Source organism: Podarcis muralis, chromosome 13 (assembly GCF_964188315.1).
Source record: "Podarcis muralis chromosome 13, rPodMur119.hap1.1, whole genome shotgun sequence".
Taxonomy (NCBI): domain Eukaryota; kingdom Metazoa; phylum Chordata; class Lepidosauria; order Squamata; family Lacertidae; genus Podarcis; species Podarcis muralis.
Genome location: NC_135667.1, coordinates 13,480,693 through 13,496,955, shown reverse-complemented (window position 1 = coordinate 13,496,955; position 16,263 = coordinate 13,480,693). Strand labels below are relative to the sequence as shown.

The 16,263-nt window shown below is 41.9% G+C and overlaps 2 protein-coding genes across 2 annotated transcripts; both read right to left on the bottom strand.

The window, feature by feature from the left end:
* Positions 1-1,681: 1,681 nt before the first annotated feature.
* LOC144325298 (vomeronasal type-2 receptor 26-like) lies at positions 1,682-2,583 on the bottom strand. Its single transcript, XM_077918091.1, has one exon. It carries the CDS (start codon positions 2,579-2,581, stop codon positions 1,682-1,684), a length of 900 nt encoding a protein of 299 aa, XP_077774217.1. The 5' UTR covers positions 2,582-2,583.
* Positions 2,584-9,948: 7,365 nt separating this feature from the next.
* Positions 9,949-15,118, bottom strand: LOC114593287 (vomeronasal type-2 receptor 26-like). The gene is made up of 4 exons (XM_077918090.1): positions 14,282-15,118; positions 12,898-13,125; positions 11,676-11,802; positions 9,949-10,850 (listed from the first exon to the last, which is right to left on the bottom strand). The coding sequence occupies exons 1-4, from the start codon at positions 15,116-15,118 to the stop codon at positions 9,949-9,951; spliced, it is 2,094 nt and encodes a 697-aa protein (XP_077774216.1).
* Between the last annotated feature and the right edge of the window lie 1,145 nt (positions 15,119-16,263).

Sequence of the window (16,263 nt, the reverse complement as noted above, 5' to 3'; positions counted from 1 at the left end):
CATTTTTTATGCACACTTTACCTTAATCTGTGCATTTATGGACACATTTTTTGATTGGAGAACTGCTTTGCCAAATCTGGAGAAGGGGGAATTTCAAAGAATGGCTGCATTTCATGTATTGTGTGAATTAGGTGAAATTCAGATGTGAATGAATTTGCATCTTACTTGTGGTATCTTGTAGGTACACAGGATGATTGTCATATGAAGTCAGACATTAGAATTTGGTCCCCCTATGACTGCTATTGGAGTGCTCTCAGCATCACATTTATAGTTAGGGATGGCCTTGGCCCTTCTTGAGAGAAGCTCCATTGAGGCTTCATAGGTCCAGCTTGCACTGAAATGACTGTTATAAATTTGGAAGCCCAGGGTGATGTTGGGCAAGATCTGGGGAGTTTCATTGATCTCCTTTACAGCAAATGCCAAGGCCAGGATGTGCTGGTAGAGGTGAGTCAGCAGCCGGTATTGAGAATTACATGCCACATTACAGTTCATCTGCTTCAGATCATAACATTGACTTCTTTTCAGTTCAGTATCCAATTCAAAAATAGTTTGTAATCTCACATTTCCCAGGTGTAAAAGACTAGATCATGAAACAGTATGTGAATCAGTAGTTTTAATACATGTAGAAAAGACATAATTCAATAAGGGGTTTTCATTTATTCTGACCTCTAGGAAATCTGGATGAGGTGTTTTGTATGTTTAATATTTGCTGGTCAAAAGTTATTTGTAGTCTGCATGTTCTTCATTCACACAGAATACACACCCTAATAAGGAAATACCAATGTAGCATTTTTCTTTGAGTTTTTCTTCCAATGGATAAAAAATACCTAGTTTCATAGCAGCCAATGGCATCATAGGAGGGAGACTGACAGGCAAAGTGCTTTTGCACTCAGTGCCTCCCTGCCTCTCGCATTCCATGCTGGAGCATGAGCCAGGTACCCAGATGATCTGTGAGTGCAGCCTGCTTCCCCCGTTTCACGGGGGAGTTTGAAAGGATAATTACGCTCAATCATCCTTGTTTCATCTTTGCCAACGATCTCCCATTGTCGTGGGAGCTGTCTCCATCAAGGCAGCCGGAACTGGGAGCCTGTTTAAAACATTTTTGATTAGAGCATACATTTTATTCTGCCTTCAGCCCATTAATGATCAACTTCCTTTCCCTTCTATTAATAGCCAGAAAGCAGCTCAATCCAGAATGTAAATTTCCACCAGCAAAGAGAAAAATTACTCTCAGTCATAAATTATAGCCACCTCAGAGATAATGAGGGAGGCTTTTGCAAACCAATCATGTCACTTAACTTTGTCTGGATTCCTGGGAGCAGACAGCTTCTTGGTATAATAATAATAATAATAATAATAATAATAATAATAATAATAATAATAATTTATTATTTATACCCCGCCCATCTGGCTGAGTTTCCCCAGCCACTCTGGGCAGCTTCCAATCAAGTGTTAAAATCAATACAGCATTAAAGCAGATTTTTCAGAGCATCAGAGGTTAATCCCCTGCTCACACTTTTCTCTGGGGTGAATTCAATAGTCAATATTTATGATGGGCAATCATTAATTACCATGTCTAGAAAAAACCATATAAGGCAGCTGCTGAACATGTATTTGCAAATATTCTAGTGTACACAAAGAAAAAAGCACAAGATACAACAAAGGACAGGTTATTATTTCTTTAATTTTTCTTCCTTATTAGCTGTTCCCTATTGTTCAGCTCAGGCCTCAGAATGATTATATAACATTTGGGGGAAAAGATGCAGCCCAGCAACCCAACACCGGAGGCTAAGATGGAGAAGATCTCCACAGCTACCATATATTTTCCCTTGGTGCTCAGGTAGGAAGGAATAAAGGACAGCCAAACACTGCAGAAGACCAACATGCTGAAAGTGATAAACTTGGCTTCGTTGAAACTGTCTGGTAACTTCCTGGCAAGGAAAGCCACAGCAAAACTGATAGTTGCCAGACAACTCATGTAGATGAGGACACAGTAAAACATTGTCACAGATCCTTCATTGCATTCTAGTATGATTTCTTCCATCACAGAGTGCATATCCACATCTGGGTATGGGGGAGAGGTTGCCAGCCACACAGTACATATCCCTGCTTGGACTATGGAGCAGGAAAGGAGAATGGAGTGGCCTAGTCCTTTCCCCACCCATTTCCTCATCCTGGATTCTGGTTTTGTAGCCATGAAGGCCAAAACCACCGTGAAGGTTTTTGCCAGGACACAAGAAACAGCAGTTGAGAAGATGATGCCAAAAGCTGTTTGTCGGAGGATGCACGTCACCTTCTCAGGTCGGCCAATGAAGAGCAATGCACACAGGAAGCAGAGCAGGAGAGAGATGAGGAGAGTGTAGGTGAGGTTTCGGTTGTTTGCAATGACAATGGGTGTGTCATGGTGTTTTATAAATGTACCTAGTACCAGAGCTGTGATCAAGGAAAGAGAAAGAGAGCAGCAGGCTAAACAGATGCCCAAAGGTTCTTCATAAGACAAGAAGCTGATATCCTTGGGTAGACATGCATCCCGGTTCTTGCTTGGATATTCTTTGTCTGGGCATTTATAACAGTCATTCATATCTGGAAAAAATAAGGAAATGACCTTTAGCTCATATCACATCAGCTTCCTGAAATGTTGACTATCTGTCTGAGAAGAAAAGAGCTCTGCTCAAATGAAAACACATGTTTAATACTGTCTGATGCTCTGTAGTGTGGTATTGTTGAATTTAATTGGTTCAGAGCTATTGGTCTGTAAATGGCTCCTCATGATATTGGAACGTATCATTACACTAGCTTAGGTGTAGTCTGTGTAAGTCAGAAGGAGTGACAAGGCCCCTTGTAGATTTAAGTTGAACCACATACTACCCGGCTCCTGTCAAATCATTGTCATTCTCATTTGATCAACATATTTAGACTATCTGAAGAGCAATAATCGCAAAGAGGCAGGATCACGCACACAGTAGATCATCTTTTCCTTTGAACATTTAACTCAGCCATCCTTACAACACCTGTCAATCCTAAGTACTGCGTCTGGATCTATTTAATCTATTTATTTTTCCTACCATACTGGTTTGCAATCTTCCCCTCTGGACATGGGATGCAATCGTAGCAGCAAGGGGGCTGTCCCTCCTTCACTTTCTTGCTGGATCCTGGAAGACATCTCTCAGTACAGACAGAAAGAGGCTGAGTCTATTCCGTAAATGAAAGAACAGAAGGATCAGCAAGAGAATAATGAGTTTGGAATCCTTTAAGTACTCGGGCCTTTCTCTACTTTACTAAACTGACACAGCATTTCAGTACAGTGGTACCTCTGGTTAAGAATGTCATTCATTCCGGAGGTCCGCTCTTAACCAGAAACCGTTCTTAACTTGAGGACCACTTTAGCTAATGGGGCCTCTCACTGCTGCCACTAGATTTCTGTTCTCATCCTGAAGTAAAGTAAAGTAGTACCCTTAAAGGTACTAGTTCCAGGTTAGCGGAATCTGTAACCTGAAGCGTTTGTAACCCGAGGTACCACTGTAACATGTAATGGCTATACAGAGAGCAATTGCTTCTTCTGGTATTAGTAATAGTAATTTTTGAAGTTATGTGATATTCCCTTGACATTCCTCTGGTATGTGCAGTATCCCATCTGTTCTGCAAAGATTGCTCTGTCCATTAAGGTACACTTTAAAGTTACTCTAGTTTCCTTGTTAATTTTGTTATTATTGTTACTTTTGAGTATTTTGTCCACTAGGTAGACAGCTCTAGAACCGATTTTGGTGCCATCAGATGCTGCCTAAGGAAAAGTTCTGAATGTGCCACCCAGAGTGGCTAGGAAAACCCACCCAGGTGGGGGTATTGTTTGTTGTTGTTGTTGTTGTTGTTGTTAAATTCCATTAAAAATATTCTTTTTGAATTCCATTAAAAATATTCAGGACAAATACATGAACCGGATTGAAGCTATGCAATGCCTATGAGAATTCTTGGAATGCTGTAATACAATTCTCAGCATGTTAAGAAAAAGATATACCTTTGAAAACGTATTTTTAAAAATTGATGCATCTATTCCTAATGCTCTGTCTCTTACTCTTCACACATTTACTCTCATCTCTGTGAGCATGCATACCCTCTTGTGCTGGAGAAATGTACCCAGAGGCTCCATTTGACTGAATGACCGACATTCAGATGAAGGATTGTGTGATGCAAAATCACATTTGCATGGATGCAGCTTGCAGTGGGGACTGTTAATGGTTGGAATTAGGCTGAGACAACTGAACTTTTGTTATTTTCGTCTGAAGTAGGATTCCCCGAAACCATATTTACACTCTTAGCCTTGCTTAACTTCATTTTATAGTTAAAATATATAGTTTTGTAACCGCCTTAATAAAGTATTTGCCTTCATTCCTTGTGTGGCTTCTAGCAGTAATCTTTTGGCTTTTAATCTGGTACCTGGATGCTTTGGTCATACACAACTCAGTAACTTGCAGCTCTAAATACAGTGAGTAGACCTGCAGGTAGATAATGATTGCTTATTCAATACTGAATCTCTTTTGAATTAGCAAAAAATGCAAGCCTACCTGGTTAAACCAACTGTGCCATGTTATAGCATCTGCATCAAGGATGAATGATTGGTCTGGTGGAGCGTGAGGATCTATCCTCCCAACTCTCACTCTGTGAAAACTTTGGTTGGCAAATATGATCCAATTGTTAATATCCAAGCTAGATGCTGCCTCCCCATTCTGGTTGATGAAGACCACATCTCCAGCCGTATTGTTAAATGAGATGCTTCTCAGAAAGTGATGGAGCTAGATTGAAAACAGAGAAAGAAAGCAGAAAAGAAAGGGGTATAGAAAAGACTGCAGTCTAATGCAGGGACGATCATTTTTCCCCTCTGGAAAGAACCTACAGCAAATGGTGAGGGTGATTTAGTTAACTGTCAGTCGATTCAGGCCCAAGCATGGAAAGAGCCAACCCATTTTCTTTCATACACATGTATCTCTCTCAATCTTTCTTACAACCCTTCTCCCTCTGAATGCCCACAAGTTAAATATGTATGAGTAGAGAAGTTTGTCCCCCTCCCTGGTCTCCCAGAAAAATCTCAGAAGACATGGCAGTGGTGCGCAACCACCTGTTCTAAGTGAGGATTTGGTTGATACGGGATAGAGGGAATGCTGAACATCTCTCCCAACCATTACCACTGCTTCCTATATATCAGGGGTGGCCAACTCCCATGAGACTGCAATCTACTCACAGAATTAAAAACTGGCAGTGATCTACCCCCTTTTGGGGGGTTCAGGTCAAAGTTGTTGAGCATTTTTAGAGGGGGACGAAGGACCATTTTTGGCAGATCAGGCCAAAAATGTTGAGCTTTTGTTAGGGAAGCCAAAGTTGTTGAGCTTCATTGGAGGGGAGCCACTGATCTACCTGTGATCTTCAACAGACGGCCAGTGAGCTACTGGTAGGTCATGATCTACCTGTTGGACATGCCTGCTATATATGAATCTCATTTGGCTGCAAAGCTTCCATCATACAAATACTTTATCCTGAAACACAGGGCGGTACCTACTCACAGAAAGACACAACCACCATGTCCCTTTTGTATAGGGTCTGCTGCTATTTGCCAGCAGCACAATATGTGGGGAATTATCTAGGATACCACCATATCCGTGCCACCTCCTACTCTGTCAGCAGAATTCTAAATTCAGTTCTGGGTTTTCTTCCTAATACACTTGCGCAAATGTTTGAACTCTGAGAGGCAAGAGCAAGCTGATAGGATTTTGGGAACCCATAGAGTGTCAGGAAGTAACAGGGCTTTCGCAGTTGAGGATGTTCAGCCTTTACCTGCCAAAACTGTTGATTCAGATTCTTCCCTTTCTTTTTGTATGCCATTCTTCTATGTCTGAGTCTGGATGTGGACATGGCATGTAAAGCATGGGCCATGGCGTAGACAGCACTGTGGATGCTGAAACTGTGGCCTGTCGTGCTCATTTCAAAAAGTGATCCAGGAAGGTTCTCCAGCTTCTCTTCTCCGGTGCAAATATTCCCCTCCACCTTGTCTGCAGTGTTATCTGGGAATACACATTCAAAGGCCTGTTGCCAGAAGTCCCTGATAAATCCGTCCCCATCTGTGCTGGAAGGGTTTCTGTGCAGAACATACTGATGAAATCCTTGTGGGTTTCTAATGTGAATTTCAAAGGCTATAGCGCCATTGAATATTCCTGCATCCCAGTACCTTTGAAAGACAAATGAAGCAAACTCAACCTGGGCTGATATTATCCATACTTTACTTTCCAAATTCTTTGTCTTGTCATCATGTTCTGAAAAGTATGAAAGCAATCTCAAAGTTGTCATGGAGTAAGATTCTCCAGAGGCAACCACTACGTTAGCTTTGCTGCTAAATATTTTCTCGTTTATTGTTGCCCCCTGTGTTAGCATGCCTGGAATTTCAGAAATAAAACTAAAATTGGGGATTCTTTCTATGAATTCAAAGCAGACACCACTCTTGGTAAACATTGGGGAAATGGTTTGCACAAATCTTTCTCCATTGTCATTGTCCGTTGCGATGACTCCAATCCATGTCCACCTGAAATGCAGAAGCAAAGAGAGAATTCCCTCATACTGAAGGGCTTCCGAGGGTGCCATCTGGTAGAAGGGAAGCCCTGGGCTTTTATCATTCATCACTGGAGCAGAGCCATAAACGAGCTAAAGAGGCAATGGAGGAAGAGAAGAGGCAAAGTAATATTTGCAGAGTTCTTTCAAACTATTCATATACATTATGTGATGAATCCTGCTAGTCAGATATGCCCTTTGCCACCCACCAGGTGTTGCATTCCTTTCTCATTTATACTAAAGACACACATGCAGATGGCCTGAAAATTGGGGTCATCTCCCATTCCAGTTTGTTAAGCATTTGTTCTGTTGACCAGAGAGGGGCAATGTTCCAATTTTATTTTTATTTTTATACCCTGCAGAATTTGGCAGCGTCTTCTACGATGGACAAAACTGATTAGAGGGACACACCATGCCCCAAACAGAGGATTGCCTACCCCTGCATTGGACATTATTTACTGTAGCCATGTCAGAATCGCAACTTGGGTTGAATGCACATTTCTTCTCTCTAGGTTCTTTCATCTTCACAATGCTCATACCCCAACACACAGCAGAACTACCATTTCTGCCTCTTCTATTTCAAAACTCCTCAGACATTATTTATGAACAATTATTTCACTTTGGGACCAGTTTCTCAGTACTGTTACTGTTCTCCTGCATAAGTGGATTATATCTGCAATTTGTCATACCTTCAGAGTGTGTTTAATTTGAAAGTCTTTCCCCCTAAACATTCACATATTGGGTATGATGTCATGGCTGGTGATGAAGAAGCCCAGTCTACTATCATTGGCCTTTGGGATTTCCTTGAGATGTGTGTAAGAGATTGAGGGGGTGACATATTTTTTTCTGCTATTGCGGAATTTCTTTCCCCCCATTTAGGTTATTTTATGTTATATTAATTCTGTACCACCTTTATTTCCCAAGGATCTGAAGGTGGTGCATATGGTTCTGCTTACAATTTCACCCTTGCCCATAGTTGGTGATACACCCTGAACTAGTGTTGTGAATTCAGCCTCTTTCTCTATGCAAGCTAAGAGAGATATTGTACATGGGTGCCCTACCTGCGCAATCTTATAGATATCCAAAACAGTTGCCATATAAAAGGAGATTTCAGAATCAAGTCCTCCTATGACCCCAGCCAGATTATTTTCAACATCACATATATAGTTAGGAACAAATTTCTCCACCCTGGACAAAAGCAGCAGTGTCGCAAAATATGTGTTTCTTGCATTGTTATAGCTGTCATATAAGTGAAAGCCCAAGGTGATATTGGGTAGGATGTGAGGGTCTTCATTGATCTCCTTTACAGCAAATGCCAAGGTCAAGATGTGCTGGTAACCCTTAGGTACCACCCTAGAAGAAGAGTTGGAAACAATATCAGAAGGAACTATATATCCTTTTACATATCAACACAGTAGTTAATCATATTGACTTCAGTGGAGTTAACTCCCAGTCCATTCTATTGCTGAACAATTCTTATAATCAGCAAGTTCTTCCTGATGTTTACACAGAATCTCCTATCTTGAATCTATTGGTTCTGGTCCTACCCTCTGGAGCAAGAGAAAACAAGCTTGCTCCAATTTCCTGGTGACAGCCGTTGATATATTTGAAAATGGCTATCCTACATCACTTCAGTCTTCTATTTTCATAGCTAAACATACTCAACAACCTCAATGTTCCCTCATAAGGTTTGGCTTCCAGACCCTTGATAATACATGTCACCCTCCTCTGCATATGTTGCAGCTTGTCAATATCTTGAACATAACTGAACACAGTACTCCAGGTGTGGTTTGAGCATGGCAGAATAGAGCTGTTCTATTACTTCTTTTGATTCTGGCACTATACTTCTGTTGACTCCTTGATCCTTTTCAAACATAGCACTGGCAATCCAGGTGTTCTCCATCTTATATTTGTACAGCTGGTATTTCCTGCCTAAGTGCAGAACCTGACATTTGTTCCTATAGAAATGCAATTTGTTTTTTTGTCCAAGTTCTCCATTCTATTAAGGCCAATGGTATCTAGACCAGGGGTTGCTAATGTGGTGCCCATAGGAACATTGGAACCCCTGGGGTCTTTCCCTGAAACATCTGAAGTCTTTTCCTAACATTTAAAAAGTTTCTGAGCTCTCTCCTGTAATGACCCCTTCCTTACTCATGAGGCAGAGATGGTGGTTGTAATTCACAGAATTCTATACTTCATATTATATGCCATCATTGTGAAACAAATTTTAGCCTAAGATCAGGAAATGAAACCATATGAGCATTTAGAACAAGTTTTTTTAATGCATTCTCAGTAATACTCCTGTTCAGATAAAGTCTATCAAAATCAGCTGTTCAAAAGGCCTATCTCAGACACACACACACACACACACACACACACACACACACACTTCAATACATTTATCGGTATATTCATTTCCCTATTGAGAAATGGGAGCTTCTACAGTATTCTTTTAATTCACACGAGATTCTTATGGATTTTACATCAGCTTATGCCCCACTGAAATGAAAAGTGGTTATTCCTAGGTCAATGGGTAGAAGTTTGCAGCTTCAGTCAATATTCTGAGGCTGAAACTCTTGGTTTGATCATTCCTATACTGTAATGAATGACTGACTTAGTTCTTACACAAGCTCTTCAGGCAGTGCTGGTGGGGGTTCCTCAGTGAATGTTGCTGGAGAGGAGATGAAACCACCATGGGAAACAATGCCACCAATGAGGAACTCTCCTGGCTGATGATACATGTGAAGTGGACGGTGTGGATCTTGAAGCCTGCATTCTGCTATATGAGCCTGACATACTTTGTATGAAAACAGTTCCAGAAGCAAGACCACTAAAACCACCATTCTCAATACAAAGGCAACTGTTCTATGCAGAAACCACCTTTTCTGAGTTAAAATTGTCTTGTTTAAATGGTAGTTTATTTTCCCAAAACGACGCAATCTGGGAGTATCCAAAATCAGACTCAAATTATAGCCCTGTTAATTATCAAGCAGGAATGTAGTTATTCACCCAATACTAAGAATTCCCTCTGGAATTGCTGAAGAAAATGTGTTTGTCACCTATTCAGAACTGTTATTTTTATTACCCTTTCATTAGATAATAAAAGACCAGTGGTGTATTGATGAAGTTAGAAGTTAGAAGCTCATTAAAGAAGACCTTGTAACCAATTGGGCTTCCAAAACATTAGTCCGCATCTTGGAATTGGGGTCCCTTCCAGCTCTATGAGTCTAGGTTACACGAGACACTGCTTCCCTTAATAACAGTACTGTGTAAGAGGAAAGTCCAGGGAGAAGAGCTACATGGTCTGCTCTAGTCCATCTATTATATGCCACATCAAATACACTTGGTCATGCTTTATTTCTTTCTTATGATAAACTGTCCCCTGCTGTTTAACTCTGACCTCACGAAAATGATATAACATTTGGGGGAAAAGATGCAGCCCAGTAACCCAAAACTAGAGGCCAAAATAGAAAAGATCTCCACAGCCGCCATGTACTTTCCCTTGGTACTCAGGTAGGTAGGAACAAAGGACAGCCACACACTGCAAAAGACCAACCTGCTGAAGGTGATGAACTTGGCTTCATTAAAACTGTCTGGTAACTTCCTAACTAGGAAAGCCACAGTGAAACTGACCATGGCCAGCATTCCCATGAAGCCTAGGACACAGTAGAACATGGTGACTGATCCTTCATTACATTGCAGTACAATTTCTTTAGTCACCGAGTGCTTGTCTAAATCAGGGAGTGGGGGAGCAACTATCAGCCAGGCACTACACATCATCATTTGAATGAGGAAACTGAAAAGAACAATGGAGATGGCCAGATGTTTCCCCACCCATCTCCTCATTCTGGAGCCTGGCTTGGTAGCCATGAAAGCTAGAACCACTATAGTTGTTTTTGCTAAGATGCAAGACACTGCTACTGAGAAGATGACTCCAAAAGCAGTTTGTCGAAGGAGGCAGGTTATTTTTGTGGGCTGGCCAATGAAAAGTAAAGGACAAAGGAAGGAGAGAATGAGGGGTATGAGGAGAACATAGGTGAGGGTCCGATTGTTGGCTTTCACGATAGGAGTCTCTCTGTGCTTGATGAAGATCCTAAGCACCAAAGTTGTAGTGAAAGTCAATAAAAGAGCTACCGTGACCAAACTGATCCCCAGAGGTTCACCGTGAGACAGGAAGCTTCTATCTTTTGGAAGACATTTATCCTGGCCAATGTTTGGATACTGATCTTCTGGACATTGAAAACAATCATCCATGTCTGAAGAAAGAAGGAAAGAAGGAAAGAAGGAAAGAAGGAAAGAAGGAAAGAAAGGAAGGAAGGAAGGAAGGAAGGAAGGAAGGAAGGAAGGAAGGAAGGAAGGAAGGAAGGAAGGAAGATATTAATTACACGCTCTTAAAGAGACGCAGGTGGCGCTGTGGGTTAAAGCCTCAGCACCTAGGACTTGCCGATCGAGAGGTCGGCGGTTCGAATCCCTGCGGCGGGGTGCGCTCCTGTCGTTCGGTCCCAGCGCCTGCCAACCTAGCAGTTCGAAAGCACCTTCGGGTGCAAGTAGATAAATAGGGACCACTTACTAGCGGGAAGGTAAACGGTGTTCCGTGTGCTGCGCTGGCTCACCAGAGCAGCGATGTCACGCTGGCCACGTGACCCGGAAGTGTCTGCGGACAGCACTGGCTCCCAGCCTATAGAGTGAGATGAGCGCACAACCCTAGAGTCTGTCAAGACTGGCCTGTACGGGCAGGGGTACCTTTACCTTTAAAGAGAGTCAGAGGTGGTCGGAAGGCTTCCACAGTCTTTTTGCTTTATATCCCTCTTTTTTATTTGACTTGCCAAATTCTCTGTTGGCTCGGCTCACAAAGACAAGGCCACACCGCTCCCCCCCCCCCACATTTTATCATTTCTGACTCAATGTCATTTCTGTGGAATAATGCAAATACTTGTGCACTTTGTTAACTACTTCAGTATTTTGATGGAATTCAATAGAATAACCGCTGACCCGAATGGGTGGTTCCACACTTTCTGATTCTGCAGCTGTTACTCAGCTCATTTTAAGCGTGAATCTGTGTGCATTTTTTAACCTCTTACCTTCCTGGTTGGAAATCTTTCCTTCTGGACATGGAACGCAATCATAGCAACAAAATGGCTTCCCTTCCTTCTTGGTCCGACTATAACCTGAACCGCAATGATCATTACATATAGAAATGGGCCGAGTCTGTCCATAAATATTAAAATATAATGTTTTAGGAAATATTGCGAACACTAGAAAGTATTACAAATGCAGTGGGCTTTTAGAACTTGAGTCCTTGGCTCATATTATGGTATGGTTTATTTACCATATTTTTCGCCCTATAGGACGCACCGTCCCATAAGGCACACCTAGTTTTTTGGGGGGGAAATAAAGGGGAAAAAATATTTTCCCCCCAGGCGCGGAGCTGGAGCGGGGGAAGCCCGAGCTTCCCCTGACCCCAGCCCACAGAACAGGCAACTCTCTTGCAAGCCGCGGGAGCCCAGCGCAAACAAAGGCCAACAAAACAGTGAGCAACATATATAGTCCATATATATGTTATTAAATCAAAACATAAAAAGTCATTAAAATCAATAAAATATTTAAAAACAAAACAAAGGAATGTGCGTCGAACAATAGAAATGGTTTGACTCAAAAATTGTTAACAGTGGCCAGGGTAAAGCGGTGCATTTTCACCAATCCATAGTAACTATAAATGAGGTTGTTTGACATCCCACTGTGGGGAAGGGGACATATTTTGGGAACTGCCACAGATAATTCCCTTTCCTAGACTACCATCCCCCAGGTTTCTGAGGGTGGCAGAAGTACCAAGAGGGAATTAAAAGCTTATGTATGGAAAGAGGCAAGATATGTTGAACCTAAATAATCTTATAAATATAACAAAACTGTAACTGTGTGACTCAAACACTTAAAATGATTATTTTAATCAAAAATAATTTAATTACAAAAGTCAAAGCATCCTGGAAGAAGTGTGTCTTCACCTGTTTCATTGATATGTATGAAGTCCACACTCAAATTATGAGAGGGTTACATTTTGGGGATACATACATATATACATTTTGCATATAGTTAGAACACAAGGAATTCAGTGGTGAGTAGAATTGCCAAAGTCTCCCCCGCCACCTCCAGAATGAACATTAATTGGCACATTATTATTCAACTACAATGTGAATGTTCAGATTGAAAGCCATAGTTTGAATTGGGTCAATAAATTTACAGAATGCTGAGAAACAACTATGGGACAAGTGATGGAATGAACCCTGAAAGATTCAGAGAACCCACCTGGTTAAATGGGTTGGGCCATACAATGACATCCTCATGAATGGTGAATGGTTTTTCCTGGATACCCAGGGAGTCTATCTTCCCAACTTTGACTCTAAGAAAGGACTGGTTTGGAAACATGAGCCAGTTTATAATGTCAAAGCCAGCAATTAATTCACCATTTGCGTCAAAACGCACCTTTTCTCCAGCACTGTTGTTAAATGAAATACTTTTGAGAATCTGATGGAGCTAAATAATGAAAATAAGATGGAAGATACATATAAAAGCTCAAACTATGTTATCATAAACAGGGTGAAAGTATAACCAAGGCACGGGATTATGATTCCATGAAAGCTTTTTGCAAGCTAGTTAGAAAAAGTAAAAGGTCACTTAAAACTTAAAACATCAAGGAATATTGTCTACATCTGCAGCACTATCACCATCCAGCCCTGGGAGTCTTTCCCAGAACATGACTTTGAGGGCAGCAGCAGCAGCAGGAAAGAGAGGAGTTCAGGAACACTTTTATGCATTGTGATTTGCTGTTTTTAATTGATTATAGATTAGCAATTCTGATGCTGTTGCTGCTTGTGATATTGGCAAAGCTAATGAGAATACAGTGGTACCTCGGGTTACATAGGCTTCAGGTTACAGACTCCGCTAACCCAGAAACAGTGCCTCGGGTTAAGAACTTTGCTTCAGGATGAGAACAGAAATCTTGCTCCGGCGGCGCGGCGGCAGCAGGAGGCCCCATTAGCTAAAGTGGTGCTTCAGGTTAAGAACAGTTTCAGGTTAAGAACGGACCTCTGGAACGAATTAAGTACTTAACCCGAGGTACCACTGCAGAAGGAGATACTTAACCAGTAAGGCACCTTGGGAAGAGCTTTGGCTCAGTGGTATGGTACCCACTTGAGGACGAAGGTGGGGCGGGGGCAGCAGGCTGCCCCAGGTGCCATCTGTGCCGCCCCCAGGAACGTGCACCGCTCGCCACACACCCCTGGGATGTGCGCTGTGCGCCACGCCCCACAAAACACATTGCACACACACTGCGACATGCACTACGCCTCCGTGGCCCGCAACAGCCACGCCTCTGACTGTTCACCACTGCTGGTGCCAGAGCATGTTGCTCTGAAACTGATGGTACATACTTTGAAGGCAAAAGATTCAGAGCAGCACCAAGTTATGAAACTCCTTCCCCCAAAAGTGCACAGGTCCACAGGTGAAGGGATGGTAAGAAATTCTTTAACAAACTACGGAGAGACTTGCAGCAGAGGGGGGGAGGAAACAAAGGCTAGATTTATTGTAAAGTTTTTCTCTGAGAATAAGTTTATGTTAAACTCATGGAAACTTGAGAAACTCATCCATTTGTTCCCCACCAAAACATATGGAAGTATCTTCAGGACATTACCTGCCACGGTTGTGGATTTGGAAGCTCCCATCTTACTTCCTTTGTCATTCCCCTGAGCTTGAATTGGGATGAATGTCTGATGTGCAAAGCATGTGCCACCGCATAGACTGCATTGTAGATGGTGTAGCTATGAGCTGTCATTCTCATTTCAAAAACAGACACAGGAAGTGCCTCCATCTCCTCTCCCCCAGTGCAGATTTGCCCACCTATATTATCTGTCACAGAGCTGGGGAATGGACAGTTAAATGACATTTCCCAGAAGTCCTTGATAAAACCATCTTCTTTTTCTGTGCTTGGGTTCTTGATCTGAAGGAACTTCTGGAAAGCTAACAGATTCACTGAGTGAATTCCAAGGGACAGAGAACCATGAAGGAAACTTATGTCCCAATTTCTTTGGAATGGAAATGATGTGATATCCATCTGGGCTGTCAGGAACCAGATTTTACCCTTGGTCCTCATTGGTATATGCTCAAATTTTAAAATCTGGGGCACCATTTTCAATACCATCATCGTCTGAATTTCTCCATGTACAACCACAACATTCATAGTGCTTCCCATAATAACACTGACACAGTGAAAGCCCTCCCACACCATGTCAGTGGTACCACTGGAAGATGTTAGCTTTGGGAATGTTTCTATGAAGTCAAAGCAGATGCCACTCTGGGAAAACATTGGAAGTACATTGTCTATAAAACCTTCTGTATTTTCCCCATCTTGAGAAACCACTCCAATCCATGTCCACTGGAAATGCAGCAGTAACTGGATAATTCCTCTATATTGATGGTCCCCATTTGGGAACATCTTTTGGAAGAAAACTCCTTGAGACTTTTTATTCATGACTGGGGAAGAGCCATATATGAGCTACCAAGACCATGCCCCAACAGCCCCAGATCACTCCTGCAGGCCAGACCAAATCTGGGACTGTTTCTAACTAATTCAAATTTGTCCAGTTCAGGATTTGTGCTTTGGCTAAATCTGACCCCCAATCCTTGCAACTCCTTACTGATTTCTCTTTCCCTGTGTGTGTGTTTTAAGATTGGGAGGATTTGTCAATATTTCTCAATATTTCTCTTAGGTTTCTTTTTATTATTATTTATTTATTTATTTATTTATTTATTTATTTATTTATTTCTATACCGCTTTATATTTTTAATAAGAATCTCAAAGCGGTTTACAGCATATTGAAACAATAAAACAACAGCCAGGTAATGTTCCTCTGGCCTCATAATCCCTTATACAAAAGCTACAATGTTTTAAACTTCAATTCGAGTTGACACATTTAATAATTTATGAATCCGCAAGTGAAGCTCTCCTTTATTCTTCCTGTGTGTGGTATTTATTTTAACCAAATCATTCCCTTTTGTCCTTGCCAAATGTTATGCCTATCTTGGTTATTCCTGATCCCCATCATGCCTTGTGGCATTGTGGTCTTGATGTCGTTCTAAAGAAATCTCTTCTTCTTCTTCTTTCAACACCTCTGGATGTAGTTGCAAAGCTCCGTCACTGCTCTTTGCTATTTCTTTTCAGTCTAGGAAAAGGAGTAGCGTGGCACCCCGCCAAAGCCCTGGCACATCTCCAAGTTCTCCTGGGTGGGTTTGCCAAGTCATTTATGTAACAAAAGAAATAGAAAGAATCCATAGGGTCCCCCCACCCCCACATACCGTTGTTTGCATTGAAAGAAGTCTTTTTTCTAAATCAAATCTTAACGACCTTGTAGTTGTTACAATTCGGCAGTTTGTGATCTTATCCCATCTTTTCCCACACACGTCTGTACATTAGTCCCAAATAATCTCTAATGAACAGAAGAAACTCTGCTTCTTAATGGCGTCATAGGAGGGAGACTGACAGGCAAAGTGCTTTTGCACTCAGTGCCTCCCTGCCTCTCACATTCCATGCTGGAGCATGAGCCAGGTACCCAGATGATCCGTGAGTGAAGCCTGCTTCCCCCGTTTCACGGGGGAGTTTGAAAGGATAATTGCGCT

Bases quoted from the DNA above. Each gene is read 5' to 3' on its own strand.
- LOC144325298 (XM_077918091.1), bottom strand. From the start codon at position 2,581: ATGAATGACTGTTATAAATGCCCAGACAAAGAATATCCAAGCAAGAAC.
- LOC114593287 (XM_077918090.1), bottom strand. From the start codon at position 15,118: ATGAATAAAAAGTCTCAAGGAGTTTTCTTCCAAAAGATGTTCCCAAAT. The intron at 11,803-12,897 runs GTGGGTTCTCTG...ATTTATGGACAG, and splicing joins GGCCCAACCCATTTAACCAG to ACTCGGCCCATTTCTATATG. The intron at 10,851-11,675 runs GTAAGAGGTTAA...TTCTTTCTTCAG, and splicing joins AAAGATTTCCAACCAGGAAG to ACATGGATGATTGTTTTCAA.